Source organism: Seriola aureovittata, chromosome 23 (genome assembly GCF_021018895.1).
Source record: "Seriola aureovittata isolate HTS-2021-v1 ecotype China chromosome 23, ASM2101889v1, whole genome shotgun sequence".
Taxonomy (NCBI): Eukaryota; Metazoa; Chordata; class Actinopteri; order Carangiformes; family Carangidae; genus Seriola; species Seriola aureovittata.
The window spans coordinates 13,434,515-13,456,882 of NC_079386.1; the positions used below are offsets into that span (position 1 = coordinate 13,434,515).

Here is a 22,368-nt window from a genome sequence, read left to right on the forward strand (position 1 = left end):
GGTTGGTCTTGGCCTCTGCTGAAAAGGTTAACTAAAGACTTGAGCTGCAATCACCTCTGGATCAAATACTGTCAGAAAACAGCTCTTAATGTTTGTTTTAACCTCCTGGGAGTACCAGGCGGGAGGGGGAGGTTGCAAACAAACATCAAATCTCACATTCATGGCCAAACAAAAACAAAGAAAAGCATTTTTCAAATGCCATTTAACCTAAGTCTGATCCAAAAGGCCAGTACTTGTTGCGTGTCAAAGGAAATGGAGCTCCCTTCAGCCGTGTTTAATATCTAACGTCTTCTTTTTGGGTGCTTGGGTTTTAGCTGATCTAAGTGCAAGTCACAGAGATTTTTATGCTACAGAATATAGATGAAAAATAGCCGAGCCATTAAAAAAACACCCTTGAATATGAATACCCTTGCCCACTTCTCTCCTGAGGTGTCTGTCTCTTAAAGCTTGATCCAGCAGATGGATGGAGACTGCGGGCACATTAAAGCTCTCACACCCAGAACCCAGAGGTGTTGCTGAGATAAGAGCCTCAGGTGATCCGTGCGCTCCTGAAAGTATCTTGAAATGCAGCAGGTTGCCTTTTGTTTTCTCACCTCGGCAGAGATACTGTATACGTGTGCATGCATGCATGAATGAATACACACACCTTCACACCATGCTATCTATCTATCGGCCTATCTTTCTTTGTTAAAAGCATTTGAAAAGGGGATGAAATTACTCTCACCTTTGACTCTGACACCATTTTAGTGTCTTCATGCTGTTTCACATTATATATTTACTTTATTTAGCTCTTTTTTACTAGAAAGTCTGCCTTTTCACTCTCAGGCATACATTTTTAATTTCTTTCAATCTCAAAGGTGTGGGCTGCATTCTCCGTGTTATTGAATTCATAGACATTAAAGCAAGGTTGTGTGTATGCGAGAGAAAGAGACAGGAAGTTCTGAAACTCTGTTTTATACTTATACTCATAATAGTAAGGAAGTGTTAATGACTCACAGAAGGACTAGATCCAAATGGTGTTTTTTTTCTGACCATAAAGCACCAAATATCACACCTTTTAAATATTGCTGGAGTAAAGTTTTGTGAAAGGGTGGTATCTTCTTTCCTTCCCTAGAAAAGCTGGTGCTACGCTTCCCAGATGAGTAAATTTCCAAGAAAATTCACCTTACCTACTAGATAGCCCACTTCTGTGTAATTTGTTTCTCACAGGAATCCTCCTAACTACAGCCTATGTTTACTAAAGGTACAATTCCTGAAACAAATGTAACTGAGCCAAAGGCCCAGAGAAAGCAGGCACGTTTGTAAATGAAGACAGAGATGTGAACTTTTTATGTTTTAGAATGAATGGTGTGGACACAAATAGCCCATACTTTTGTCCCACATGTTGTTTCCACTCGACATAGTTACAACATTTGCAGACTCAAACCCCCGTGAACAATGCAATTGCAAAATAAATGTTTGCTTGCCTCAAAATTGGAAGCATCTCTCTGCCTGGAAAAAAAAGAGGAACTTATAGTTTAATGTCCTGCCATGATCTCCATGACAAATGAAAAGAAAGAAGTCATATACTAACAAAATAGAGTACCAGAATCACAATCATGGAGCAATAGCGGCCAGCATGATCACCTAATTAAAAAGTAAATAAAAAAGTAAATGAAATTTAAGGAGTGACTAGAATTTAATGCATCACAAATTTTACTCAGAAGAATTTTGACTTATCGTGCGTTTTCTTATTTTCATCCTAACATTATTTTTCTTTCTGTGACAGACTCCATACTCAAACACCCACACAAAGCACTTTATATTACAATTGAATATGTTGTCTTACCATGTTTCCCAGGGATCATGTCAGACTACTGCACTTCTCCTCCAACCGCTGAGGGCGCTACAACCACGACACACCTGCCTGTGGCAAAGATGAGGCCCTTCTTCTTAGCTTTCTTCAGCCTGTACTGAAAACACAGGGGGAGGAACTTTGACCAGTGCTAGTTAGCAGTCAGCTAGCCTGTTTTGTTTCTGTATTATTTTCATATTTTTGTGTGTTGTTTCATATGCAGAGAGATGTGGTTTATTTATTTACTGAGCTGGCTGTCGTTGGTTGTCCAAATATCCTTCGTCACTCTAGCAATAGGTAAGTGCATGCTAACAATCCTCGCGAATGCTAACGTGCTATTAGCTTGCTAATGCTAGCGAACCAAACCAGCCGGCGAAGTTGCACCAGTAAACGTTATCAGGGCTCCGCTTAACAAAGCGACGACAGCTTCAGCACAGTCCAATGAGTCAATAATAACATGCAAATACTAATATTAATCCTACCTCAAAAATAAAGAAGTCGTGTGTCAATTCACTGAAATACTGATATCTGCTTGCTTAGTCAGCTAGCTTTCAACTGCAGGAAGACAAGATGTTTTTTTTTTTCTCCAAACATGACAACGATACGTATTTTTAAACTATATACAATTTAGTAAAAATATAACAGTTTGTTATAGTTACATTTTAGCATTTCCATTTCTAAATGGTTTTCTTAGGACAAAGCCAACACTTCTGCTGCAAGCTATATTTTTTTCTAATTGCAGCTAGCATTTAGCGTTATGTCTCTCACTTTTCTGGCTCAGGCTTATCGATACAAACTAATTAATCGGTAGATGTATCAGCAAATAGTGTGTTCATAATGTCTGACACAGTAAAGACCAACTAAAGTAGCATGCATCTGCTGTGTGTAGTGGGAAGGTTAGCATGTAAGCTTCAACTCTACGTAACCTTAGCTTCGTGGCATTTTCATTTGTTGACATTAGATAATACAGTAGCTGACAAACTGTCCACCTAACATGTGGCAAACACTGTTTAGTTTGCTACGAAACCTACAAAGGAAACTTGGCAAGGAGCCTGTCCACGTATCACCTGCTGCAGCTGTCAGGTGTGGCTCCTGACTGTCAGACTGTATTGGTGTAACTGAGTCTCTCAAACCTGTTAGGCCTCTCTGTGTATTTTTATTTTTAGCTGTTTACTCCCTGCATTAGCACTGACAAGAGACTGGATATGTTTTTTTTGTTTTTACAGTAAAGGTTGATTGATAAGTTGACACCTTATTAGTGGTCAAAATATATTTAATAATGCTATATAAGTCTGTTGTAATCCATTAATAAGGACAACTTTTGGGTTGCCAGGTTGTGAGAAAAACCCCTTTGGCCGGTGCATTACCTTTGGTTTGTATTTTTACCTCCAGTATCTCTTAAGTTCATTGCAAGGACGTTGCCAATGGACTGTCCAATCACGGGCTGCAAGGCATCTGTTTTTATTATCAGCTCATTAACATTTATTACTGGACACGTGGCATCTCAGAAAAAGAGAAACTCTTTGATGTCATTAAGGGATTACCAACATTTTTTACTGCATTATTAATGCTATATTACTGTGAAGATAGTATGATCCTGGTAATAAAGTTGAGTATTTAATTCACAAGAAATGTCTGGTGCATTCTAAAACATCCCTACTAAGTTATTATAATTAATGAATGACGTTTATTGTTGGGACCTTAACTAATAGTTCATTTACAGCAAAAGTGGTGACATGAGTAAATACATTTACCAGCCTCAGTGAATATGTTTTATCTTTGCTTTGTGTTAATATCAAGTCAGAATGACAAAGTGTTCTGCTTATCTGCGTTTCTTGTTGTTTTCCTGTTTCCTGGCTTATTGTCTTCACCCAGCTGCTGGCCTGTACTACTTGGCAGAACTAATAGAAGAATACACAGTAGCCACCAGTCGAATAATAAAGTACATGATACTGGTGAGTAGGTTTTGCTTTTTAAAAAAATATGCTGTAGAAATGACATATTTAACTAAATACTGTTCAGCCACACTGCTGTTTGATTTAACTTGTGAATGTGTCCAGTTCTCGACAGGTGTGCTGGTAGGTCTCTATGTTTTTGAAGGCTTCCCAATGTTGATGGTGGGAGTCGGCCTCTTCACCAACCTGGTGTACTTCGGCCTCTTGCAGACTTTTCCCTACATACTGCTGAGCTCCCCAAACTTCATCCTCTCCTGCGGTCAGTATGACAGACACTGGCTTTGGATTCTTTACCTGTTTATGTTTTAAAACATTAACCAAGTCAAATAATTTCACCAAGTTGAGTCAAAGCACATTATATGCCAATGACGTCTACATGTAATCTTTCTTTCTTGCAGTGTTTTCCTGTTTCCTTCCATTTCTTTTGTTTTCTCTCTGCAGTGTTGGTGGTGGTGAACCATTACATGGCCTTCCAGTACTTTGCACAAGAGTATTATCCATTCTCAGAGGTAAACGTCTGGAGTGGGTGGCATTCTTGCAGCTCAGATTTATGATACATGTACAGAATTCAAATTAATCTGATCAAGCTGTTTTTTAATGAACCGGGGATGTATGTTCTGCAATTACATTTCCTTTGGTAATAATCATATTCCACTTGTTGCTGGTTGGCCTCAGGTGCTGGCCTACTTCACCATCTGCCTGTGGGTGATCCCTTTCGCCTTCTTTGTGTCACTGTCAGCGGGGGAGAATGTGCTGCCGTCCACTATACAACAAGGAGGTGAGCTTCTTTTGAGGGAAAATGGACGCAGAATCTTCTTTTTTTCCGAGTTAAAGTCTGAGTTTAAGTGTTTAAGTCTGTACTCACTCTCTGATTTGTTATTAAAATAACATAGTAGTATCAAATATTTGTTAACCTGTTGCTTTTGCTGTGTGAAAACTTTGGTTTTACTTCGTTTTGTGGGTTTTTGGTGGAGTCATGAAATTCTTAGATCCTTATGCCTGTTTTTCAATACGTTGCCAAAAGCACATAGTGCCAGTGAGGACCATGTCAATGTCTCTTACTACACGATATCGGGTATACAGCTACTGCTAGTAATAGCCCGGCTAGCTCAGTCGGTAGAGCATGAGACTCTTAATCTCAGGGTCGTGGGTTCGAGCCCCACGTTGGGCGTAGCCTTTTGTCACTGTCCCTGTGTGAGATCAGTTAAGTTCATTGTATCTTAAAAACGACTTTCCAAACCATATTATACATTTCCTACCTACTAGGTGTCTGTACAATATAAAAATCCACTTACAGAGACTTCAGCCCTCCTTTTGTCCTGTAAAGGATAAGTGGGTTGGGATGATTGATGGATGGTGTAATTAATAACAATTGCCCTTTTTTCCTTTTTAGATGACGTGGTGTCTAATTACTTCACCAAGGGAAAGAGGGGGAAGAGGTCAGGGATCCTCCTGGTGTTCTCTTTCCTCAAGGAGGCAGTGCTGCCTAGCCGACAGAAAATGTACTGAGGAGCTCGGACTCGGGGCGCAGGTTCAGGGGTCGGGGTGTGTGCGTGTGTGTGTGCGCGTGTGTGTGTGTGTGTGATGGAGATTAAGGGGAAGCTGGAAGGACTGTGGAAATGTGTTTCTGGATGGGACTAAAACGAAGCAGTGGCCAAAAGAGGAAGGAGAGCACACAAAGAGGACGGACCAATGAACAGAACAGAGCTTCCTGGTGGACGAGTCCACGAGTTTACACAGGCCATGTTTGTCTGTTCGTGTCTGTCTGTCTGTCTGTCTGTCTGTCTGTCTGTACGTACTGACTGCCAACAACATCTACTAGAGACCTCACTGAGGGGATCTTGTCTGTAGCGCAATGCTTTCTTATTGTCACATTGGACTCCTCCATTTTTTAAGCTTTGGTATTAAAATATGTTTGTGCAGGGTTTCTAAATTTAACAACCACCAAATACCTGTAACCTTTGACTTTGGCAGATAAACCATGATCAGTTTTTCTTCTTGACATGACATCCTGCTGTTATTTGTGTGTTGTAGATCTCACACTTCATCGGAGTCAATACACAAAGTAGCATTGAAGACAGTTTAATACGACTGTTCAAAATTTCATCTCCTCAGATGATGAAGGTGGGTTGCAGATGACTTAGACAGCTTAAAGGTACTTTCTGGCTTAATCCTGAAGTCCACGCTTGGTTTTCTGGTGTGAATTGATCCTAGATAAAAACAGTTCAACAAGTCGCCACAGAAGCACTTATTAAGATGACTTAAAATGAGAAACAGCAGTCTGTAGTTAAGTTGAAAAGAATCAGCTTCTGATCTATGGAGACAGTTTTCTGATTACAATGTGAGGCATGATATAAAAGCTCTGCCCTGCCGCATCACATTGATGAAAAGGGGTTAAATGAAGGCACTTAGAAAGGATTACGTTTCACCCTTGAATTGGTGAGCTACAAGAGATCTCTCTCACTCTGGAGGATTGACATTTGGCCGGAAAAACGATGCACTAGGTGAGATTTTTTTTGTTTTCGAGCATCTTACACATGAATTAATCACCATTGCGATAGTCTGCAACCGGGACTGTTTATAAGAATTCACAGTAATAACAAACTGATTTTTGTACATTCATCATCGAAGACAAATGAAAACACCTCTGAAGATCGAGCCTGTGCAATGACTCTTGTAAGCTTACAGGTGTTGGGGACAAAAGCTGTTCATAATGGTTTGATGAAAGTACTATCAAAGAGAAAGAGAGAAATTCTTTCTACCAATTACTGAGTGCGATTCATTGTAGGCTGGTATGCACACAACTGTAATAAAACATTTTGTTGAAGTAACTTGCAGATTAAATGGTTCTTTTCAAGGTTGATGTTCAAAGAAATAAAATTAGAGGTACTGATCCATCATTTCCAATCAAACCACGTCAATTCACTCACTCTGTGTTAAGTTTTATTTGCAGTACAATGGATTTTCCTCTCCACTCTGTCAAGAATCTGTGTGTGTGCGTGTGCATGTGCCAGACTGTCTAGGTGAATGGCATTATGTTATTCTAGTCCCATGTGGCCAAGTCACAGTGGGTGCACCAGGTTGAGGCAAGTGTGCACTTTGACCCCCACTGAGGTGTGAAGTGCTTCATGAAGTAAAGGGATATGACAAAACCACGAGACACACACACACACACACACACACACGCACGCACACCCACCTTTACTTGACAGGCCACAGCTTGCAGTTACACACACATGCTGTTGACAAGCCCTCACCTGGATCCCAAGTCAGTTCCCTGGAGGGGATCAGTGAAAGTGCAGAGGTACATCTGTGACAGGTGACCCAGTTCACTGAGGTTTTCTCACCTTTCGCTCACCCCTCTGTTCACCCTGCTTTTGGAGCTGCAGTGTATGGGGTGTGTGACATTCTTCATTTTGTCAATTTAAGATGAAGTTAAGGGGTGATTGGGTATTTTATGAGGATAGGTCTGTTTTTATGCCTGTTAGTTTAGACGAGGACAGTCATCTTTATGATACATGATGTTTTCCTAAAAGGAAATCCTCCAATTGTAAAACTTGTATGTTAATTTCTACATTATTTGATACAAAATCTGTGAAGACATGTTAAATCTAAAATTTTGTTTAGGTCCTTTCCACCTGAAACTAAACTATGTAAAAATATATGAAATATTTTAATACCAGATGAGGTGATAATGATGTTTTAATTTACAACAGTGAACCAATTTAAAGTCTGGTTGAAACTCCTCCAGTTCACAGAGGCTCAGTAGTGTCCAGGCTCCAGTACCTCAGCCAGGTGCATGGCCACCTCCGTCCAGGGGGAAGTGCTCCGCCCCTGGGGGCATCCTCGCTGCTGGACCTCCACAATGTTCTGTGGCTCAAAGTGCCAAGGGGAGACAATCCTGGAAGGGAAGGCTCTGGGGAACAACACCCTCTCCAGGACGTCCAGAGGCAGGTCAGGGGTGGCACGAGGCATGTTGTCCCACTTGGTGCTGTAGTGTGGCTGCCTGCTCCTGCTGTCCCTCCACACTGTGACGCTGTCTCGGAGGTCAGGCACCGCAGGGGGTCTCTCTGGCTGGAGGCCCATGTAGATGGTCCAGGGCCTGGAGGCTGAGGCCCTCGGCTTGGAGGAGGTGATTGCCTGATCTTCCTGGGGAGCTCTCGGCTGGTGCTTACTCAGGCCTTTGGTGTGTTTCAGATTAGAGCGGTCCTGATCTGATGAGAGGCACTCGGTGTGGTACTGGCTCACCAAGATCTTGGGGGAGAAATCCCTTAGGTGAGGAAGACCTTTCTTGTTCGCCCACTCTGCCATCTTCTCATCTATAAGTGTCTGAAATCATACATGAGGAAAGTGTGTTTACACATACAGTAGAATATATGCTGCAAATGTCATCGCTGCAAATGTCATCACAGCATAACAAGAGAACTGAAAATACTGCGTTATATTGAACTGACTGAACTTTCCACAACACACTAACCCTTCTTTTGAGATTATTCAGTTTGACCATATCCACAAGATCAGTGTATAAAGCTTGAACTAGCTTCCTCCCCTCCATTTCTTTCTTCTTTTCTGCCTTCCACATGCAGTTTTTCAGATACCTACACACACACACACAAAGAAAGTATGTCTGTTAAAAAATAAAAACATTTTAACTGAAACAGAAACATTTGAATTGAATTAGTTTTTTGTGTGAATCGTTCCTTTAGCTTGTTAGCTTGTTACCTTGCTACCTTTCTGCGGCACCAGATCCGGGCGAAATCCAGAGGTGTGTGCCCCATGATGTCCTGGGCCAACACATCTGCACTGGCTTGCACGAGGATCTCTGTGCAGTCCAGGAAGCCTTCAGAGGCGGCCAGGTGCAGCGCCGTCTGCCCTGAGTCTGTGGTGCTGGTAACAATGATAAAAAAAAAAAAACACAACACAAGTATCATCATATTTATGTGTATTCATCACCATCACTGTTGCCATCATATTCATCATCATCATTACAGTCATTATCTCTTGCAACATCTACAAACTTTCACTAGCATCTCATTTTAATCATCATTTCACTTGTATTGAATAATGTAAATTATTTAATCTTTCTATTCTCAGCTTCCCATTTTAAAAGCTTTAGTTTGGATATTTGAGATGCATTTTACTAAGGTGACAGCTGAGGAACATTTCAAAATAAAGCTCCTACACATTAATCTCAGCTCCGTTCTCCAGCAGGTATCTGAGGCAGGCGCAGGTGTTGGGTGAGCTTCGGGAAGACATGACCATGTGAATGGGCCGGCGACCCTGAGGATCCCTGCTGTTGATCCCCCCCAACGTGGACTCCACCAGGAGCTGAATATAATCAAGCTGGCCGTAAAGGCAGGCCATGTGGAGCTCTGACAGACCCTGGAGGATGAAACACACAGAGAAGCACAAAGTGTACTCTCAATATTTTTTACTGCTATAATCTAGCCCACTTCTACAACCTGAACCTACATGACCTGAGTTCATACTGAGTCAAACTGCCCTTGAGCAAAGGTGTGAATGAGAGGGCGGTAATGCCCAAAAGGCCTTTTTCACATCAAACATTTTTGAAACGTCATAGCAGGAAAAGCACAGGTATAAATAACATTAACGGTGACTGCATTTCATTTAGGGTTTACAAGGCTCTGCAGTTGTGTATGCTCTCTGCCTTGCATGGCTAATCATTAATGTCATTACTTACAGCTGTGCCATTTCCTCCAGCCAATCAGCTCCACCTGGTGATTTAAACACACCTGCTGAGGGTGTGCTAATCAATGAGTTTGAGCTGCTGTGGTGTTTGAAAAAAAGACGTGGAAGGTAAGAAAATAAATTTTGTCATTTTTAAAAAGGTACAGGTAATTGAATTGATTACTTCCATTTTGTGGGAATGTCTGCTTTTACTGTGAATTGTTTAATTAATGGGAATTGTTGATAGGCCAAACACTTATCTGAGAGCAAATTGAATTGACTGATTACAAGCAGCCCCAGTCCATTTTGACATTTGACAGTAGGCAAAGCATGATTGTAAATAGTATAAATAATGATGCCTGACGCTTTGGGTTTGACTTACTACACAGCCGTCATCAATGTCAACAACTAACACCTGTGCATTTTAAAGTATGACAAAGTCAAAATGTGTGCTGTGATAAAGGCCTGTTGCATTTCTGTGTTTGTCACATTTTCAGTCAGACTATAAGGTTGCAAGGTAATTTAAAAAAAAAAAAAAAAAGTTGTATATTTATGCTTTGTACTCAATTAAATGGTTGTCCCATCTCTTAACTCCTCTCTGCTCTTTATGACACAGGAGTGGGCACAACGCACACCACTGTGCAAAACACAACAGGACAACAAGCTCTACTACACAGCCAGAGTCATAAAGAACTATCCACTAAAATGGTAAGTGGTAAATTCGTCATTGGAACAACTTACCTGCCATGTAGTAACTATATGAACTTAAGTGATACATGTAAATAAACTATTCATGGCACTATTTTTTGACAGTATCCTCACCTTAGTTTTAGTGTCTAAAACTTTTTTATCACCATGAACCTACCTGTCTGTCCACCCGGAAGTCCACCTTCCTCGGGCTCCCTCCATCCACAGCAGGGAACATGAGCAGGTCAGCCTGAGCTCTGTGGGGCTCTGTCCTGCGAGATATAACCAGGTCGAAAAGCTTGTAAACATTAGGGCATTAAAAACCACAAGAGAGGCGACGGTCTACTTTTAGTCCTTTTTTTAAAAAGGATTATTTAGTCTATCGCCAAGTTAGTCGCATTTTTTGTGGGTGGTGACGAACACAGCCATGTCACGTTCACAATGACCCATAGAATAACAAACTAAAGCGCTAAAAGCAGCTAGCTTGACTTTCGTACAAACGTAAAGATTCAGGCGATAAGCACAGAAAATAAATTTAAAAAATCACCTATTAGCTTAAACTATTATTAAGGTTATTTACCAGTTTTTACATCTCCCACGTCTCCGTTTTCCGGGTTTGTTGACGGGTTCCATGGTTGCTATGGAAACGTGATTCTTGTGAGTCAGTGGCGGAAGATTACTTGACTTAAAGTACAACAGTATTGACAGGTAACTGTCGGCTACTGAAAGTATCTAACTATATGTATTTGTTTGGTCAACTCTGGTCAGATAAAGTTGATTTGAAGATACAAGATTTATGATTTTGATAAATTACAAGTTTTCTTTGGTTTTATTATTTTTTTTGCCATATTTTTTATTTTTTACTGTGTCCAACTAAACTAAATCAAACAAGAAAATGAACAAGAAATTGGAAAAGAGAAAACAACAATACAGTAGAACACGTCCCATAGTGTTTATTTGGTGTTCACTTTGTTTTCTTTTAATGTAACTGAAAAAAGATTGAATTAAGTGTTGTGATTGATTTAAAAGAAATTAACTTCCTCTTTTTCCCATATTTTTGCTGAAGGTAACGGAGGAAGAATATGTGCTGCAGATATTCCAGTCAGAAAAACAGATGGCAGAACCTCAGAAAATGCAGGGACAGCTATCTGATATAAGATATATTTATTTTTTATTCAGCACTCACACCAAACATGTTTCATAGATGCAGCCTTCATCGGCATGTAATTGCCAGTTCTTCTTCCATCTGAACTGACAATAAAAGCATACAGCATATTCAGTAACACATGTTTATGTCTGAGTCAGTGTAATAGCTTGTGACAGATACAGGCAGAGGAGTGGCTGCAGGCATGACAGAAATGGATACCTCCACCCTTGTACGCAGTCCACAGCTCTCTCTCACATCTCTGGTGTGGCTGTATTGATGGTGCATTAGGATTGGCTGCTCACACTTGGCCCGAGTAAAGCAGATCAATCGTACCAGTGCTGTGGAAGCCTCAGAGGACCCGTTTGTTCCAATGCACCCCGGACGTGCTGGCGATATGAAGTGGAACAGTAATATTCTCTATATCTCTGAGGGGTTGATGGGCTCATCGAGGATCAGGCCTCTCTGGTCACAGTTATTGACCACTTGACCCCTGATTGAACAAAGTGTGACGGACTGCAGTTCAGAGGGCACATATGCACATGTCAGAAATACTGCAGTATGAGTTCCCAGAGCTGGAATCTTTTGAAAATTTGAGATTTCAGATTCAGGGGATTATAAATCAGAGGAATCTATTTTTTTCTTTATAGGATTAACAATACTTGGTAGTTATCTTTTCTTGTTGCTGAAAAGATGGGAAGTTCGTGCTATAGTTGACCTGTTTGCAACTCATACTCATTAAACAAAAAGGTTGGGGAATTATTGTTTTTATTAATTTGTGACTGTCCCTTTTATTCTGTGATTCTCTGTCAGGTGATCAGGGTCCAGTGAAAGGTCAAGGGCGGGTCACAGACCCCTGGTTCTCTGCACCAAGCTTGAACCCCCCCCAGAGCCTTTGCTGTTATCACAACATGGCCATGCAGCTACGTCAGTGACACATAAGTGTGTGTGCAGAAAGAGGAGTGAGTACTAGTGACTTGTGTGTGTGCGTATTTGCACATTAAAGTGTATACGGTGTTTGAGTGTATAAGGGTTAATAATAAGAGAACAGCATGCCCCTGCCATGGCCTCAGTGGCTTCCTTTGACCTCTGTCACATGTCATGGAGGTTGTACGGAGCCTTCGGTGTAGAGCTCTTTCATGTTTGATTTTTCAGCACAAGTCCCTGGACACGACCCTCAACACAACCTCTATCTTCTGACTGTGCGTGTGTGTGCGCGTGTGTATGTGATTGCTCATGTACTGTCAAATGTAGTCTGTATGTGAGTGTGTACTCCTTAAAAGCTCTAAAATCTTAAAAGCTTTCTGTTGTGTGACGGTCTTAGATTATAGTAACTGTTTATGTGAGGGTTTTGACTCAAAGATGTGCACTCTAAATTTCTTTTTCCTTCTCTCAAATACTTATTACATTCAAAAACGTGTGTATGTGTTACAGCACATCCAGTTGGTGCAGGGCAGATTAGCAACAGGCCGATCAGAGCCGTGTAAACCTGCTTAGAGCGGGGATGAAAATGAGATCATGTCCCAGCGTCCTCCCAGCAGGCTCTCCCATTGGTCAATTACATCATCCAATCGCACCCCATCTGTTTTCAATTGGTGGTGCAATACTAGCTTCTGCTTCGCTAGTTGCACCTGACCAATTAGCTGTCAGGTTGCAGAGAGGGAAAGAAATGCATTCAGTCTTGTACTTAGTTACTGTGTTGCATTTAAAAAAAGTATTATCAAGTGTTTTCTAACTTTTTCTGTTATCTGATCTGTCGTATGATCTGACACCATTAAGTGTTATTATTATTATTATTATTATTATTATTATTATTATTATTACTACTTTTGGTTGGAAGAAGTGCTATCAACATATATAGACTTTAGTGTAAAATGAAGATAGCCTGTTTGTCATACTTCTTAAAGATTAATGTTTTGGCAGTTCAGTTACCTTTTTTTTGTGAAGCTGAACGCTATGGGAGAACTCTTGTTATCACTGAATAAGAGTTTCAAGAAGAGAGAAAAGTATAAACAGTGAGGCAGAAAAGAGGTAAGAAGGAATAAAGTGAGGGAGAGAAGAAGATAAGTAGAAACCAGAGCGAACACACAGCCTGGATGTGCCTTCATATTTGATGAGCCACCTTACAAGGACCCTGTGCCCCTGGGGCTTCTGAACTCAGCTTGTGTAAGTGCGCTGATGCCCTCGCTTTCCTTCCTTTCTCTGCTCTTATGCTCCTTTCCCTTCTTTCTTCCTCTGGTCCTCTTCCCTCTTTTGCTTCCCCACTTCGCTGCCTTTTACGCCATCCCTTAGCTCCTCCTTCTATCTCTTTTCCTTTTTTCCCTCCTCTCTCTCTCTCTCTCCGTGCCTCATGCTCAGCCAGGCGGCAGCGCGCTAATGCACCATGGCACATTCTGCAGCTCCGAGTCACAATGCGACCAGGCTTTGCGCAGTGACCGCACGGCGACCTCCCTCAGCAGTGCTGCACACAGGCGCTGTGCTGTAGCAGGGCCTGTTTAGGGCGAGGATGGAGGTGATGGGTGGGTGGGGAAGAGGGGTGTGGCAAAGGAGAGGAGAGGTTCTGCCACTGATGGGTATAATCAGATCAAATGACATTGAGGTAAATTAATTGTGAGTAGAAAAAGGCTGAAGGAGCCTGAGATCCCTTTCCAGTTGACATTTTTGTGCCACGTGAATTATCAAAGTGTCAAACCAGAGGAGGCGTGAGCTCATGTGTGCAGTTGTGGCTTGTAGAGCATGCAACATAATGAATGCTTCTGTGACCAGATTTATCTCCCAGTCATGTATGGGACTTCTTATACGGCAAGAATCAAATATTTTGCACCTGTTGACAACAGCTGAGCCTTTGCCTAACGCTCACCCTTGGACAGTTAGATTCTTTCAGCCATCACTAAAGGTGTTACTCCACACAGAAGAAGAGTGGTTATCCTGACTGTTTCTATCGCTGCTGCAGGGGTTGTATATCCTTTTTTTACCTCTACTTTCCTTTTCCTATGTCGGCCTCTGCTTCTTCATCCCTGAGGTCCCAGCAGACACCCTGCCTTCACACCTTCCCATGATCCCGAGCTTTTTTCCATATCCCTCAGACACGTTCTCCTCACTCCTCACAGCTCAGCAGAAATGACCAGAGGGAAGGAGAGGGAGATAAAAGGACTGAGATAGTGAGAAAAGGAGAGGGGAGGCCGTAAAGGTCAATTTTACGAAGGTGGAAAGGAAAGCAAGTGAGATAGGAAAGGAAACGCGCATCGTTTGCCTCTGCGTGGGAGGAGATGGTAAAGCTCAAACTAACTCATGGCAGCCCTGTCCCATTTAATTTATTTGTAAGTCGTGATTATTGTCAAACCTGAGGGGAATACTGTCCATCTGTTGGTTATCACCTCTCCCATGCCGGCCTGCCATAGGCTGCTCTGCTGATAACATCAAGCTCCACTCTGCTATAATTCATCCACTAATCTTCAACAGTTGTTGGAATATAACAGATGCTTTGGATAAATGTGGTGCAGTTACTCTGATTACAAGTGAAAGCTAGTTTAGTGCAAGTTACATGATTAGCAGTGATGAACATCCTGGGGAAAAAAAGGACACTATTAACTTGACTGAGAACATGATATCCTCCTAATCTGAGGGATTCTTTATATCATTTCTAAACCAGAGAACTCGCTTTGGAGAAGCTTCCATCAAGAATCTGAACAATCTGAATTGTAGAGAAATGGAAAAAATTTAAGAATCTTCCAGCACAGCACGAGTCTATAATACGGACACTTCAGGAATCCTGAGTTCAGCCAGAATCCACAGAAAATATTTTGTGGTGCTTGCAATATCAACATGTGTAAACAACAAGTTGCTGTTTACACATGCTGCTGCTTTAGCACTGCACTCCTATCACATTGCTGCTTTTTCTTTAATTGTCCATGATGAGAATGGCAGAGTCTTTCATTCTATGGATTCATCTTCCGAGGTTCTTGCATTACTCACAATGCAACTTGAAGGCTGACAGTTCAGCCCATAAACTGTATACAACAAGTCAGGGATTTAGATGTCATGCTAATAGCAGCTAATGTAGCGTGGAGCAGCTACAGAAGTCTGTTAAGTTCTGTCTTTCTAATTCCACGACCCCCCCACATTTTTTTTCCATTTTCAAACTTGATGCACTTTCCAGCAACTTCTTTCACATGAACAGTGGTACTCTCCAAGTGAAATTGTTTGACTTCTACTTTACTTCTATATCAGAAACATATAAACAACCTTTTTTCTTTTTTAACTCTTGCTGAAAATAACTCGAGCTTTGGTAAGAATGAATATTTCCGTCTTTTTCCCACACAAACCTCCTAGACTTTGCCGTGACCTCAGAGTTTACTGGTTCAGCCGCTGTGTGAACTCACACTCTGGTTGAGTGTAAAGCTGCAAAGATCAACTGCTCGGCGACACCATTAACGAGGTCAAATTTACATGTTCTTTCTACCCGGTGCCTTTCTGACAGGAGATTACACTTTAACAGCAGCAGTGATCATTGCTTTGCACAGTTAACTTGCACATGAACATAAAGCTTTGAAAGATGAACTGAAACGCAACCACTGGGACGCACGCTACAGTCAGTGTGTCCTGTGTGTGCCAGCGCTGCCTGTGCGTGCAATCACGTATGTGTTGTATATGCGTTGCATGTGTGTGTGATTGCTTTCTCTTACACGAATGTGCGTTGCCACTGACACTGTGACCCTTTCTAATATGGCAGTTTCTCCTCTTCTATCCAGGTCACAGAGCATTGGCTCATCCTGGTTCATCAGCAGGGCAGCGCTCCACAAAACCCATTGTTCTCGTGACACGCATTCCAGATTATATTCATAAAACGTAGTGTTGGTAGAGATGACATGACGTAGAAATGCAAATGCCGCTGGGACAGTGATACAACAACAGCTTTGGGACAGTCAGCCACTTTCTAATGTGTACACACTCTGCCATGATACGACAGGAAGTGAAAGGCACACACACACACACACGCACACACTCTCTCTGAGGCCTACACAGTGTAAATGGTGCTTTTTGCCTGAGGTTTTTTATCTGTTCAATTAAAGTGCTTGTATTTTGCTCATTTCATGAAGCCGGGAAGCTGGAATTAGGCCAAAATAAACACAATGAGGGGAGAGGAGGGTGGAGGGAGATCTGCCTTTCAGACAGATAGATGGATAGAAAGCTGATCTGATGACCTAATCCTAAAAAAACCTACAATGCTCTGACAGTGACTTTGGCCTCCAGAGACATACAGTGCAGTGCAACAGCCACAATCACCTAATTACCCCCTTAAATAATTCAGCAGTGTGGCAGCCACAGGCAGAAACTTTGAAATCCATTTGGACCGACACGACTAAAAGGATGTAGCCTCATACCCTGTGTACGACATGTTGATCACTGTATTATTGATGCTGGATATAGAGAGTGTTTTATCAAGCTCAACTGAAAGTGGAATAGACCTAACCCCAAAGATTTAAACTTTGTGATGCACATATAAATCAGAACAAATGACATGTATAATTAATTAATATCTATTGTTTGAACTCTGAGGAGCGCTGTAACTTGGATACATGCATATATTTTATTACAGTATTACTTTGTAAATTCCATTTGAAATATCAGCTCATTTAAATGTCATTAATAAAAAGTAGAGTGTCATACATACATATATATATATATATATATATATATATATATATATTATATATATATATATATATATATATATATATATATATATATATATATATGTATGTATGACACTCTACTTTTATATTTATATATATATATATATATATATATATATAGCTCGACAGCAAGCATTTTTGACATTATCGGGTTGATTTGGAAAAGAACTCATAAGTTCAAGAGGTTGGAGAGGAATTTCCCTTTCAGCAGATGTAAAAATCACCCGTGTGGAGGGGGAAATGCTGTTAGGGTCAAGCAGCAAAGCAACATGGATGCAAAGTTCAAACAAAGTTCATCCACTGAAAAAGAAAACTCTTTCAGAATAGGGCTTAGCATGAGTTCACGAGTTTTACATAGATATTTAGTTCATTTCTGTTATGAGACTGGCTCAGCTTAAATATACTCTAAGCTGCAGCAACTGATGAAACCTGAGGGAAACATCTGGCTCTTTAGCTGCTAAATGTTTCACCATGTTCACAAGCTCTCCGCTGACTGTGTGTGCTGTTTAGTGCCGGCCAGTCAGTGTACAGTTGGTTCGTCTGAGCTTTTTCTTTGTTGTAAACAGATGCTCGCTGCATCTGGAAACAAAGTTAATGAGAGCAATAACAACAAAGCAAAACAGTAAAGTTGCACACCAGAAAACCAAAACAATGAGCTGAAAGGCTTCTTAAAGTTTGGGGAACCCGGTTTATTATCAGTGGGTGTATTACTATGAGTGACATTATCCGGTCATCTGACTCGCTGTCTGTATGAAAATATTGATTAGAGCAGCTTAAAGTAAAATGGCTGACTCTGATATGAAAAAGACTTCTACCTTTTTCTGACACTGTAATAAGAGCCAGTTTCATATGTTACTTCCACCCTCATACATACTATAGGTCTGCGAGTGTGTCTGTCAGTTTCGTGTGTGTGTGATCCTCACCTCCCCTGGCATCCCCCGCAGTGCCAACACTGAGGTCTGCCACCCTTCCCGTCCACTTCCTCTTACCGGGGGTCATGACGTCGGCTGGGCGCAGAGAAGTGGATTTTGATGCCGTCTGGCATGTTTGGGCTCTCTGCATTTTCAGCCAAGTCTGCATGGAGACACCTACTGTGCTGGGTGTATTAATCTCTTACAACTCCATGTATGTGTGAGTCTTTGTATCCGTGACATTTTTTAACACATGGACACAGCTGCATGTGTTTCCCTGTTGTCACTCTTGTATATACATTGACATCAGTGGCAACATGTGGTGTCAGGCCATATGGCTCTGATACTCTGTCATATGTGTGTGTGTATTATATCATATGTGCGCCCTTATCTGAGCTTATTTAGTCTCATTTGTAAATGTTTGGATGCGATACATGTGCGCCTTCATGCGTTCACGTCTGTCTTCACTGAGTGTTCGAGTGTGTAGCCCTTTCTTCATGTGTTTTGTTTCTGTTCAATCACCCTCGGGGAGGAAGACATGACCCATAAACTAGGCCGTGAGCATGCTCAGTGTTGCCTCTCGTAGTCGGGGTGAGGGTGTCTCCAGATGCTTGACCTGGGGTCGCCTGCGCAATTGTGACCAAAGTGTGAAAAGAAGTCTGGGCATGAGAAATCATGAGTTAAATCACACCCTGGACCAGAGTCTGGCTCCTCTGGTTCGCAGGTGTCCTCTCACCTCAGATAATGCTAATGTGCAGAGAAGAGAGCAGATTTGAGAGGATCCTGAGAGGCTGTTTCAAAGCAAAGGACAAAGAGAGGGCATTGAAGGGCGCCATTGTTTTCTTCCTCCTCTATCGTCTCAAACACCAGTGGTTCAGAGTTTTGAAAGCAATGTAAAATCCCCCTGGAGACATGCAGAGGTGCAGTATGTACTGTACAACATCTGTATGAACATGCTGACAGGAACATCTCAACACGTACATGAATATGAACAGGAGAATGACATCATTCAAGACGACATATAGTGAACACACACACACGCATGACTACAGCATAATACAAGGTCATAGTCTGAGTCATGGAGGACGCTCATCATCGAATGCAGTTTCCTTAGAGCGGAAAAAAATGGTTATGATGGTGATGAAGCTGATTTGGTTTCTAGTCTATCTCAAAGGCCGATCATTCATTTATCTAAAAAGTGACTAGTTGATACTTGAATGTTGCTACGAGTACAGAAAATGCACAGTTCAAACATTTCCCTTTTTAATATTGCATTCCAAATATAACAACACCGTTAACAGCCACATCTTTAAGGTTTCAAATGTAGCGTCTGCCAGAGACTGACCTGGTTTATAACGGTGCTTTCTTTCTGAAACTGTGGTAAAATGCAGACATGCAAACATTTGCTTTGAGACAGGAGAAAGCAAACTCAATACAGTCATCAAAAGCAAACCTGCCAGAGGTTATAAGATAAATCTTCTTCAAATTCACTCCGTGTTGGATATGGTCATAGACATTCAGCTGGTGATGATTGGTCACAATGAGACATTAGGTCACTGTAGGGGTCACAGGAAACTGGGTGGGAAACACTCATCTCAAGTGCTAAAGCTGTTTATATCACCTTACTTTGACATTAAGAAAAGTGGACACCATTGCTTTAGAACTACAATATTTTTGCTGCTTTTAATATTAACTTCCTGTCGACAACGGCTCAACTTGAACATATCTGGGTGATGTGCAGATGTTGGTACCTTCATCCTCCTCCTGATCGTGTACCCGCTCCACTCTTCAGCAGCTGCTGAGGAACTGCACGCTTTCATATCAGTGCGATGGTGCTCTCAGGCAGTGAGAGGACATGTCATCTCACCTCCCCCACACAGCCAACACAGGCTTTTAAAAACCTCCGCGGCCCTTCCCTGAGCTGTGTCCTCTCCAATATTACACCGCCAGCCTAAGAGCCGCGCTCACTGCTCCGCTTTGACCTAATGGGCTGTGAAGCAGCGAAGGGAGGGAGGGGCACTGACACCTTATCTCCCTGTTTCCTCCGCTGCTTGTCTCTCTCCCTATTTTTGGTTTAATTCCTCAAAAACGTTTATTCCTTTTTGGTGTGATTTAGTTCTTTGCCTGCAGTATTTTTGGCGCTGAACTCACCGGTCTAAAAACAGAACCTAGAAACAGTTTACATGCGGGCTGCAGAGCGTCTGGAGCCAAGTCGTCCATGGCAGTGTAGATGCGGGAGGCGAAAGACTTTAAAATATCAAGATTTAAATTCTGCGTTACTGCACAGCAGCTAGTGTGAAAACCAAACACACACTGGAGCGAAGGGAAATGTTTGCAGCTCAGATATCCAACTGTTTGCACACTTGAAGTGCTCAAAATCAGACTGGGGTCAAGCTGAGGGGGCTGGAGAGAGAGAGAGAGAGAGCTGAGAACAGTGAGAGAGAAAAGAAACAGGGGAAAAGATGAACTAGAACAGATGGAAATAAAACAATGAAGGATTATAAAGACAAGTGCACAAAAGAGAGGGAGGGAATCTCTTCGGTTACGTTGTCTCTTTCATCTGTTGTGATTCTCAGCCCTGTTCTGCAGCACTTCCTCTTGGCTTCATCAACTAATTCTGACTTTTCCTCTTCACTTACTGCTCATCTCCTGAGTCGGGAGGCACCGATGAGTCAGGAGGATTTAATGAAGGAAATCAATGACGCCACTGCATGTGTAAAACCGAAACAACATGAAACTGAGATGGTGTCTCTGACTGTTTGACAGTTGACGGATCAAAACCAGAACCTCAGTCATTTCTGATTTTCATGTGGGTGTAATGTCAACATATACTTTGAAGTGGTAAGATTGGTACAGAAAGACACGTGATTCATTCTCTGGATCCAAATGGCAGAAAAAAGAGGAACCCAGGTGTAACTTAGACCTTGATTCTAGTCGAGAGCTTTCTTTCTTTCTTTTTTTGGATTAGTCTTGGCCTCGACCTCGACCTTGGCTGGAGGCTGGTAGTATATCTTGTGCCCTGATGTGCATAAGATTAACTGGGAAAACATAATGGTTTTTGGCAACTTTTTGGCATTGAGTTTTCTTTCTTGTGTTCTGGTTGTGGGGAAGGTTGACATGCTACGTTGCATGACAGAGTGCAGAAGATCTTTGCTCTTGCTTAGAAACGCTCCACTGATTTAATTCTGCGTATTGAAGGGCTTGTGCCTCAACGCTCATCGAGCTTTTTCTTCATTTAAACTGTATTAAACATCCTCAACCTGTCATTTGAAACGATTTGAAACCATTGAAGATGCAGCTCTGCCATTTTGCTGTTTCAAATGAGTCAAATCCCCCCAACTGTCATCTGACCTAAACCGGTCACGTCCGCTGCTCTCTGATGGACTGACTGTCAGTCAGAAACAGAAGCTTTGGTTTGACAGCTGTACATCACTGTCATGGGTTTGAGGAGTTGACCTTGCACAATCAGCGTCCATAATCGAGTGCACTAGAGCAGGAATGCAGTGAAAAGCTCTTTAGTGGCCTTAAAATCAAACTGCCTTCGTGGAAGTCAACCTCTGCCCTCTGTGTTTTCAGCTGGCGAGGTAGAGTGGCAAAGATAGCATCATTAGACAACTCAGCTCAGCCGAAGACATCGCGAAAGAGATCTCATGATGGATGATAGTGGGACTGAAAGCTCAGACCCAGGGATGTTTGCCCGCAGGACACAAAACAGCAGCACCTCAGGAGCTGGTCCAGCTCGGTGGTCAGAGTTCGAGGACGATGCCCGGCTGAAGGTGCCCTCTCACATCGGCCTGTTTTGTTAAACATCTGTGGGCTAAAATGACCTGACAGCGTTTGATGCATTTGCTGCCCGGCACATAAGCGATCTGAAAACGCAGAGCTATTTTTGCTGATGTTAATTTGCTCCGTGTTAGGGCCCCGGTTCACAGCTCGGTCAGCCTTCCCTGATACTATATTCCCGTTTGTTTCAGTAAAGGTTCTCCCGTCACATCGCATTTAGGTCGAGATGCCTGTGAACTGTGAATGCACTGCGCGCAGGGACCCAGCCACGCTGAGGCTTCTGGGTCCTGGGGTCCGTCGCTTTCAGGGAAGACCCCCCCCCCCACCCCCATGAGGAGGGAGTTGTTAATAGTTTCTAGGTTTTCCTGTATATAATGAGGATGCTGGATGAAGATTAAAAACATACAAGTAATTAACAAAGAAACATATTTTTTTTACCTGTTCCTCTGTGCGTATGAAGGGACGTGTAAAGCATTCATCGTTCAAATCCCTCTTGACTAAATAGCTCTAAAAAGGTTTAAATTTTTTATTAATTAATAAAATATTAACAAACTGTAGCATGCAATGAAATATATGAATTGCATAAATATGATCTTTTCTACAATTTAATTAGTTATTCTTTCAAAGTAAATGGGTAAAAGTAAAATTTGTAAAGTATCTTTTTAAATGT

General features: G+C 41.9%; 2 protein-coding genes and 1 non-coding gene across 3 annotated transcripts; 2 read left to right on the forward strand and 1 right to left on the reverse strand.

The window, feature by feature from the left end:
- Positions 1 to 1,934: 1,934 nt before the first annotated feature.
- On the forward strand, positions 1,935 to 6,620 carry tex261 (testis expressed 261). The gene is made up of 6 exons (XM_056369332.1): positions 1,935 to 2,131; positions 3,710 to 3,789; positions 3,895 to 4,048; positions 4,231 to 4,298; positions 4,465 to 4,567; positions 5,183 to 6,620. The coding sequence occupies exons 1-6, from the start codon at positions 2,062 to 2,064 to the stop codon at positions 5,296 to 5,298; spliced, it is 591 nt and encodes a 196-aa protein (XP_056225307.1). The 5' UTR covers positions 1,935 to 2,061; the 3' UTR covers positions 5,299 to 6,620.
- trnak-cuu (transfer RNA lysine (anticodon CUU)) lies at positions 4,888 to 4,960 on the forward strand. Its single transcript has one exon. It is a non-coding gene; the product is annotated as a tRNA-Lys (tRNA).
- Positions 6,621 to 6,710: 90 nt separating the features above from the next.
- ankrd53 (ankyrin repeat domain 53) lies at positions 6,711 to 10,830 on the reverse strand. The gene is made up of 6 exons (XM_056369331.1): positions 10,745 to 10,830; positions 10,343 to 10,436; positions 8,972 to 9,171; positions 8,512 to 8,676; positions 8,267 to 8,387; positions 6,711 to 8,118 (listed from the first exon to the last, which is right to left on the reverse strand). The coding sequence occupies exons 1-6, from the start codon at positions 10,795 to 10,797 to the stop codon at positions 7,552 to 7,554; spliced, it is 1,200 nt and encodes a 399-aa protein (XP_056225306.1). The 5' UTR covers positions 10,798 to 10,830; the 3' UTR covers positions 6,711 to 7,551.
- Positions 10,831 to 22,368: the final 11,538 nt, after the last annotated feature.